The sequence below is a fragment of the Pogona vitticeps genome, chromosome 2, assembly GCF_051106095.1.
Source record: "Pogona vitticeps strain Pit_001003342236 chromosome 2, PviZW2.1, whole genome shotgun sequence".
NCBI classification, from domain to species: Eukaryota; Metazoa; Chordata; class Lepidosauria; order Squamata; family Agamidae; genus Pogona; species Pogona vitticeps.
Genome location: NC_135784.1, coordinates 23,416,316 through 23,425,960, shown reverse-complemented (window position 1 = coordinate 23,425,960; position 9,645 = coordinate 23,416,316). Strand labels below are relative to the sequence as shown.

The 9,645-nt window shown below is 46.1% G+C and overlaps 1 protein-coding gene across 1 annotated transcript in view; it reads right to left on the bottom strand.

Annotated features, from left to right (window-relative positions):
* Positions 1 to 9,645, bottom strand: part of NOTCH4 (notch receptor 4) — a 47,698-nt gene that overhangs the window by 6,597 nt on the left and 31,456 nt on the right. The window contains exons 19-24 of the mRNA XM_072988613.2: positions 7,609 to 7,772; positions 6,285 to 6,507; positions 5,351 to 5,441; positions 4,627 to 4,750; positions 1,967 to 2,208; positions 511 to 658 (exon numbers count right to left, since the gene is read on the bottom strand). Of these exons, the coding sequence (XP_072844714.2) occupies positions 511 to 658; positions 1,967 to 2,208; positions 4,627 to 4,750; positions 5,351 to 5,441; positions 6,285 to 6,507; positions 7,609 to 7,772 (992 nt within the window). The remainder of the gene's footprint in view (positions 1 to 510; positions 659 to 1,966; positions 2,209 to 4,626; positions 4,751 to 5,350; positions 5,442 to 6,284; positions 6,508 to 7,608; positions 7,773 to 9,645) is intronic.

Here is a 9,645-nt window from a genome sequence, read left to right as displayed (position 1 = left end):
ATTTCCCCTTTTTGTGTTCAGTCTCTCTGCATTCCACTCTCTGCGTTCTGTCTCTCTGCATTCCACTTTCTGAGTTCTGTCTCTCTGCATTCCACTTTCCTGCATTTCCCCTTTTTGTGTTCTGTCTCTCTGCATTCCACTTTCTGCATTCTCTCTCTCTGCATTCCACTTTCTGAGTTCTGTCTCTCTTCATTCCACTTTCCTGCATTTCCACTTTCTGAGTTCTGTCTCTCTGCATTCCACTTTCCTGCATTTCCCCTTTTTGTGTTCAGTCTCTCTGCATTCCACTTTCTGCATTCTCTCTCTCTGCATTCCACTTTCTGCGTTCTGTCTCTCTGCATTCCACTTTCCTGCATTTCCCCTTTTTGTGTCCTGTCTCTCTGCATTCCACTTCTGCAACCTTCATTCCACCTCCATGTATTCCATCCACCATTGGGGGTGCTCTCTCGTCCTAGAAGGGCACCCTCCCCCTTACTGAGCCGTCAGCCCCATGACACATAAGACGTTCACCTCTCTTGTCTGTGGCCCTGATATCTGCCTGATTGGCCACCAGCTCCTCCACCATATTTTCAACCCCGTGCCGGGTGGCGAGTATCAGTGGGGTGGATCCGTCATGGGCGGAGGCATCCAGGTCTGTCTGTCTTTGCCGGAGAAGGATCTGTTGGAGAGAGCTTTTGTTCACCAGTTAAATTCTACAGCGGTCAGTCAAACCAAGACCACGTTAAGGCTAAGAGGGGTAACTAAGTGGTTGAGAAGATGTCTCTCTCCTTAGGAGTCCTCCCTCTCTCCCTCCCCATAAGCTCATCTTCGAATTGTCCTCAATGAAAAAAAAAGATATCCTGATGCATCCAACAATCATCCATGGTGAGATTTTTGATTCCTGCCTAAGTATGAAAAGACCAGGGATTTTTTCACGATCAGTTGCATTACTAAAAAGCCTTGTATTTTGTACAAATACTGTAGTACGTTTTTGGGCTAAAAATCCCTTTCCCTTCTAAAATGCACATAAAACCCAATGAAAAGCCAAGAGGTTTACTTTCCTAATTCCAACTATGTGACAAGTAAACGTAATTTGGCAGGAAGGGGTGGGCCTTTGTGAAATGACCTCAGAGAAAATGCAAGTTCTGCCTCCCACTCTCAACTTCAGAGGAGTATTGCAAGGCCCATCGTTCATGAGACGAACGCTTTCTAGATGGACTAGGACACTGATTCGGCCTCTTCACGTGTTCATGGACTTAGAAACAGACATTTAAAAAGGCTAGGCATTTGTGTGTTTAAAAAAAAACAGCTGAGATTACAGGAAGCTGAATTCAGCTTGAACACAGTTCAACAAAATCCCAGCATGAACGGCAACGGGTGTTTGTGTGACTTGGAAGAGTCCGATTTTGGCCGCCCAGATCCTGCCACGAGCAGGGGGCACACACGTGGCCATCCTGAACATTTGGTGGGAATCTGAAGGGGCCCTCCCCAGCCCAGCTTCCAGTTGCCACGCCTCCGGTTTCATGCTAAAACAAGTCATGGACAACACACTTAAGCTCCGGAAGACAATGGTGCCTCTTGGAAGGCTTTCAAGAATGTGGTTTCCTTTTAAAACAAGGTGTGCGATCCATGTATACCTTGTTTCAGCAGAAAAGCAAGAACACACAGCTACAGTACAGCACCCTTGAAATCTGGCAGTTTTTCACTGAACGCAGCAATGGTAGTGAGACTTGGCATCTTGGGGGGGGGCAGTGTTTGCCACAGCAGTGGGACACAGGCTACACACAGTGTGTTGTTCATCTCAAGATAAATCACACCCAGAACTGAAAATCTCTTCTAGGGCAACTAGGGAAGGAGGAGGTATTGACTTACCTAGAACAGCCTTCACCTCCTCCCCCTGCAGATGACAGTGTGGGTTACTCATAGGGAGGCCATGATGTTTGGGCTGTGCAAGAGTATTACAGTTCCCCCCACTCTCTGTTTTCACCTGGAAGACGCCCAGTGCATCGGCTGCTATGGCGCTGTGCAAGGGGGTCCGTCCCCACTGGTCCCGGGCATTGACGTCGGCTCCGGATGCCAGGAGTCGGCGGGCGGCATCAGCACGAGAGTATCGGGCGGCGAGGTGGAGGGGAGTCTCTCCAGGGCTGTCCGTTGGTCTGTCTGCCCAGGGTCCTTCCGGCTCCAACCCGGGAGAAGGGGCCAAAGGCATCAAGGGGGTCAGCCCACAAACTGAGGGTGGAAAGGAAGGCAAGGAGTGAAAAGGAGTGGCAGCAGCGGTGGAGGTGGATGGAAAAAGAGGAGTTCCTGTATTGCGGATGGTGAAGGCGGGACTTCCTGTTTTAGTCAATTCCAATATGTATTTTTCTGGTACATGTTGGAATCCTAATGGTGTTCACATAAGGTTGACATAACTTACAGATAGTTGATTAGGTACCATGGTGCATCTTGGTTGTGCGGTCAGGTGCACGGTCTGGCATGCCGTTGAGACACGCCTTCACACCGTGACCATGAGTCATTATTAATTGCAGCGAGTTATGCAAACCTCTTGCCAACCTAGCAATCCAAAGGCATGTAAAAATGCGAGTAGATAAATAGGTACTACCTCAGTGGGAAGGTAACGGTGTTCTGTGTCTAGTTGTGCTGGCCACGTGACCACAGAAACCTGTCTACGGACAAAACGCTGGCTCTACAGCTTGGAAACAGGGATGAGAACTGCGCCCTAGGGTCGGACATGACTGGACTAAATGTCAAGGGGAACCTTAACCTTTATGCAAACCTTATGCAAATACCAAGAAGATTCTGGCCCTAATTTATTAATCTCACTCACTCACACACACACACACACACACACACACACACAGAGAAAGAGAGAGAGAGAGACATACAGTGGTGCCTCACACGAGTGCCTCACACAACGATGAATTCACACAACGATGCCTTTTTCTGTTAAATTTGCTGCCTCACACAGCGATGTTTCCTATGGGGGATTTTCACACAACGATCTCCCTTTTCGCTCCTGTAAAAGTGTCTTACAATGTTTGGACGCTGTTTTAAATGATTGCAATGGTTAGTCCACCTCCTGAAACCTATGCAAACTGATTTTGGTGTTGTTCTGACACTTCGTTAATTTATGATGATTTTTTTAATTTTCTCCATTGGAAACCATTGGATGGTCTGTGGTTTCCAATGGAAAAAACAAAAAATCATCATAAATTAACGAAGTGTCAGAACAACACCAAAATCAGTTTGCGTAGGTTTCAGGAGGTGGGCTAACGATTGCAATCATTTAAAACAGCGTCCAAACATTGTAAGACACTTTTACAGGAGCGAAAAAGGACTTCGCAAAGGCATTGAAATGTATTGAGTCGGCTTCAATACATTCCAATGAAGGAAACATTGTTTCACTCAACGATGTTTCCTATGGGGATTTTCACTGAACGATGGCAATCTGTTCCAATTGGAACGGATTAACCGGTTTTCAATGCATTCCTATGAGAAATGGTGTTTCACAGAACGATGTTTCACACAACGTTGATTTTTTTGGAACCAATTAACATCGTTGTGTGAGGCACCACAGTATGCAGCCATTCTGTCAATACGTTTCCTGCCTCCGCCCCCACCGGTCTTCCTAAGAAGCCTGCGAAGTAAGTCATGCTGGGAAGGAATGACTGGGCAGTGGCAAAGCTGTGAATTTCACGGGAGTCCAACTTGCCTCTCCCAATTCAGCCCTTGGGTGTTACATCTTTCCTGGGTTCCTGCTATTAGAGGCAGGCTGGAGAAATTTTTGACTGGGAATTAACCCACCTGACCTGGCCTTAATCCACAGTTTAATGGGAGTATACAAACCCTTCTCTCTCCCTTCGGGATACATGGAGTGCAGAGTTTGGAGAAATGACGCCTTGGGACTACAACTCCCATTCTCTGGATCGGCTAAGGGTTCTGGAAGTTGTAGTCTTCCAGAAAAAGTCCATTGTGCCCAGGTTCCGCACATTGCTTCCTGGCTTGCCGTCCATGGGTTGTTCCTGGCCTGCAGGTGTTGGAATTATTGCACCCACCTCTGTTGCCTTTCAGAGGTATTGGCTGGTAGGGACCTTTTTTTTTTTGGACTGGAAAAGCTGTCGAATCAATTGAGCAGCAACCAATTGTTCCTTCTCTGCCTCAGAATTTTGAAGAAAGCCACGCTTCTCAACTCAAGCGTTCCTTTCACACTCTTATTAGTCAGCCAATCTGTGGATAGTTTGAGTTAGCTATATAGTCCGTCTTCTGCCAGCCACGTCATATGAAGCTAGTTAAGCTCTCTTTATGAAACCAGTTATTCATTTTCTACAGAATGCTGTGTGTTTTGATATATGAAGAACTGTGAGTAAATGGAACATGTTACTCTTTGCTCTTACTGGTGTCTCTGAGAGTAATTGACTGAGACAGTAAGTGCCAGTTGAGGAGAGCTAAATAACAAGGGGTGGTCTACTGAGGAGAGACTTGAAGCTAATTCTGCTCAGTAGGTCCACAAACATTTATCTGCTGCGTAAGAGGTTTTTAAGCCAACGAATTCCCACACTTTGCCAATAGCTATGCTTTGTGCTGTGGGGGGGGGACTTTCTCCTGCTGCGCCACCAGCTTCCCTTGAAGGCAGGCAACTCTTCTTACCTGGCACTTGGGTTTTGACAGCCTTTGGCTTGGTGCCTTTTTCTTGGGTTGTGGTTGTGTTAATGAACTGCTTCTTTGGCTTCACTTGGTCTTGATCTGGGATCGAGATAGAATCTGGATCACCCTGTAGATGAGAGAGTATTAAAGACATTCAGCTCTAGCACCCCCTAGTGGAGCATTGACATTTTGCATTATCTGCAAATCTTAAATATATCTATATACAGTAGTAGGATCCCCATATCTGCAGGATCGGTATCCATGTCTTCACTTATTTGTGGTTTGAAAATATTTAAAACGTTAACAGACACCCCCACAATATACATGTTTCCATGAGGTAATTACCAGAATTGGCCACTAGAGGGACTGAGACTATGCCATATACAGTATAGGGTTCACTACTATCCACATTATTTTGCATCGGGGGGGGGGGGTTAGAATCATTCCCTGAAGATATGAAAATCCTATGTAATACTACACAATTACTACTGTCTTGATGCTGCTTTAATTTCCATGGGAACATCCTAAGGAATCCTTGTGTTTAGAGTTTGGTGAGATATTTAAAACTCTCTCTTCTCCCGAAGAATAAGGGTGCATTCAAAGCAACTCCTCAAACTACACTTCCCAGGATTCCATGGGGCAGAGCCACGAGAATTAAAGCGGGATGAGGCTGCTGATACCTGGGGCAGCCTGGAAACGCTCTGTTTATTTTTTCCTGCCCAAATACCTTCCTATCTTTGGTGTTCAGAGGTCCGTCGAAGTGAGGGCTGGAGCACATATCGGGGTCCTCCACAAACTCGGTCCCCGGCTTCATTGGCCTGCATTGGGACAAAGGTGGAGAGGAAAGATTAGGTAAAATGTTGACAAGAGGTTGACTGTTGTCCCTTCCCGGATAGGGAGGCAATGTTGCACCCCAAGAGGCTTTGCGGCCTGAAATGGAGGAATAAACGGCAACCTCTTCCTCAGTGTTTTGGACCCAAAGGCAGGAAAGCTACATGGTTACCTGAGGCAGAATATCTCACAACCTATGGCTGCTTTAAACAATTTGTTTTTTATTATTTTTAAAAAGTATTTTATTCATTTCCAATCCTTTCCATGCTTTAAACGATTTCTAATGTCGGTTGACTGCATTTTACACTTATAAGCTACTCACAGGCTGAAGGACGTTTGAGAGAACCATCCAGGCTCTGTTTTAAAAAAAAATCTCAAATAACGGAAAGGACGCCACTTTCCAAATGGGGCTGGAAACAATTTTGTACATTCTCTGTGGCTGCTCCCGGACTTTGGAACTCCCTCCCACTGGAGACCCGACTGGCCCTCTCTTGGCTGTTCTTCCGCAAGCAGGACAAGACTTTTCTCTTCAGGCAGGCTTTCCTTGAGTGATCCTGGCTATCAATGGATGGCTGTGCTTTACTTCTTTGAATGTGTTTTTGGAGTTGCTTTTGTTTGCCATCTTCTACTGTAGTATTTGTCTGATCCTTTTCAAGAGTGGTATACATACTGCTTTTAGCTTTAAATACTGTTTTTTGAGGATTTGGGCTGCCCTAGGTCTTCTTGGAGGAAAATGGCAGAATAGAAATATTTTTAAATAAGTACATATAAACAAAGATCCAGCTGTCCCATTAGATCCAGCCAAAACTGGCTTTGCCTTTTATACTCACTTTAGTCCAATCGCATCTTCCCCCACCGGTTCCCTCCGACAGCGGCGTTTCTTGCCCTGGTGTGGAGCAAACCCAGGTGGAAACCAGAGTGAGCCGTGTTCCCTTTGCGGGGGCCGGCGAGCCCTCCACACTCCGAAAAAGACGATCAGCGCTAACACCAGCACGCCACCCACCACACCGTAAAGGAGAGGTCCGGAAAATGGGGACACCGAGGGCTCTGGATCTGATCGGTGGGGAGAAGAGATATGAGGAACTGCCGGTCTTGCAAAGCGTGTGAAGTCATGTTCAAAATAGTCATTCGTTACAGGCCTAGCGGTTCTCTCAAACCCTGATAAATTCTGCGCCACCCCACCCCTCATGCAGCGGTGTGCTGTAGGCAGAGTTGAGAAAAGAAGATTGAGGGGAGATAGGATAGCCCTCTTCAGATCCTTGAAAGGCTGTCCTACAGAGGAGGGCCACGATCTGTCCTCGATCATCCCAGAGTGCAGGGCACGCAATAATGGGCTCAAGCTACAGGAAGGCATATTTAGGCTGAATATCAGGAAAAACCTCTTAACTGTTAGAGCAGTACGACAACGGAATCAGTAACCTCAACGATGTTGAGCACTCTAAGGATGGAGGCATTAAAAATATATATACAACCATCTGTCAGATGTGCTTTGTTTTGGATTCCTGCGACGTACCCTCTAATTTTCAGCCCCGCTTGGGGGAGGGGATTCTGCCTCTCTCAAACATGATTTCACCCCTGCATGTGTGTGCACCTCTGCCCCCCTCGCACACAGGATTCTGTCAGGATCAGGACCACATGCGGCCGCTACATGGAGGAGGAAGAGAGCGGTGCAGAGGGAGGTGGAATCGTATGGGCTTGTGCCTGCCTAGCTTAGAGGGGAGGCTTGGGTTCCTGTATTGCTTAGTGGATTGGACTGGGTGGCCTTATCAGCCCCTTCCAATTCAATTATTCTATTCTTCCATGATTTTTTTTGAGTTGCAGGGATTATATCAACATTTATAATCATCTCAGCTTACCTACCATCTGTTCAGTAGCTGGGACAGAAATGGCTTTTCCCAGGAATAGTATATTCTCTCAAGCTATCCTGGTTCTTATAATGCAAAATATGTGAGGGTAGGGTTGGTCTTGAATGGGCAGTTAAGAGCCATTCGCTTTACAAAAGACCTGCTCCTCATTGGTTGGTTGGATTGATCCAACTGCCGGTGTCTTAGAGGGTTCTTGTGGGGAGGTCGCTATGGGGATTTTCTTGCTGGAGCCTCACCCCTCTAAATTTGCCTCTGTACCACCATCCCATCATCATCCCATGTGGTATACCATGTTCCACTGATTCTAGCCAGGCAGCGACCACCATGTACGGGACTGAGGATTCAAGGAGTCCTTTTGCGGACAAGGCCCCCAAGAAATACCGGACCGATTTAGGGGAGGTGGGGCACAGCTTTAAGCACGAGCTCCTGTCCACAGTCAGGAAGACGGTAAATCTGCAACGAGCAAGAGAAAGAAACAGCTGGTCAGTGGAGATGATGAAGTCATCCCAAGACAAGATCAATCAATAAATCTTTTGTTCTACAATCATGGATGTTTAAACAAGCATGATGAGGAACTATAAGAAAAGAAAAATGGTGATGGTGGGAAGAAACCTTATAAGAGCAGCTCATAAATTATAGATACCTACTTTGAAGTGTGGGCGACATGTAGGCCAGAAATATTTCCTGTAATGTTTAGAATTACCATATTTTTCCATGTATAAGACTATACTTTTGTCTAAAAACTTCAGACTAAAAATTGAGGGTCATCTTATACACGGAAGTAAGCTGAGGAGAGAATAAACACATGTGGAGGGGAAAGCAGGGATCAAAGCGATCCTGCAGTTCTTTGATCCCTTCCCCCCTACACTTGCTAAGCCCCACTTAGATTTCTTAATTTGGGGTTAGAAAGCTGGTAGGCGTCTTATACATGGGGGCGTCTTATACATGGAAAATATGGTAAATAGGAGGATGTTCATTTAGGGAGCCACTAGAAGGGGGATTGGTCTTGTTGTCTGTGTGGTGTCCTTCATGAGAGGTGTCCCAGTGTATGGGAGCAGGGGGCCAACGGGATCTGTGCATGCACCCACCTTATCAGCTGATCGGCAGGCACATGCGCAGTGACATCCGGCCCGGTTCCTGTCTAGAGGATGGCGGTGGCGGTGGCAGAGGTGGTGGCAGCCGCAGCAGGACCAGCTAGGATCCTGGGGCGATGGGGGGCGTGGGAAAGGGGGGGAGACAGAGGGGGCAGGGGTGGTCGGTTCCCCCGGGTACGAATTGGAAAAACAAATCAAGATCTGGTTTATTTTTCCAGGGGGGTTGTGGGGGGTTTATTCTTCACAGTTCCTTTTGATGCTCATTATCTTGACTAAGAAGAGTAAATGGATCTGATCTATTGAGGAAAGGGTATAAGAAAGGCATAAGGAAGTGGTATGTTTTGTTCAGCCTGCAGAGTGTGTGTGTGTGTGTGTGTGTGTGTGATTATTACTGTGAGTTAAACTGCTTGAAATGATAGTTACTGCAGATCTGAAATTTCTAGCAACAGATTTCAAACAGTGATAAAAAAAATGACAGAGCCATTTTCAAATAACTAATTCTACATGGATTTTTCTTAAGAGTACCATATGGCTCTTTCTTTTTGCTACTTAAATATCTATCTCCCTAAGCTAAATGGGTCTTGTGCATCAGTAGATGTGCACACAACATTGATAACTTTGAATTTATCAAGATGTAGAGATTAGCAGTGTTACTTCCTTGGTAAAAACAAGAATCTCCCAGCCTCCATGGTCAGTGGCCATTCCATTTTAGATGGTGTCGATGAATGGCTGGATAACTCAGTGGTTTAGTCATCTGGATGCAGAGCCAGAGGTTGGGTGTTCAATTCCCCACTGTGCCTCTTTGACAGGGACTGGATTCAATGAACCATAAGGTCCCTTCCAGCTCCACTATTCTAGGATGATGATGATGATTACCCCAACAAGTAAATGATTCAAACTTTTACAGCAGGGTTTCTAGCAATAAAAAAAGCAGCCGCTAGAGGGAGCTGAGGTCAAGGCTAGATTTATAAAGAGGAGAAGCAAAATATTGCTGTGATTACAAGGGACCGACACTCGCCTGGTTTTGGCACATGGGATACATAGACAATAGATCTTCTGGACAACACCAGCAATCATTATGTTAGACTACACAGGGAAGCCATTGAAATCCACAAACACCAGCAGAGCTTCAACAAAAAAGAAGAAAGTTTAAAGCTCAACAAAGCCTGGCTCCCAGCACTAAAAAATATAGCCTGCAAAAAGGTCAATAAACTTTACCCAGCCACAAGGAC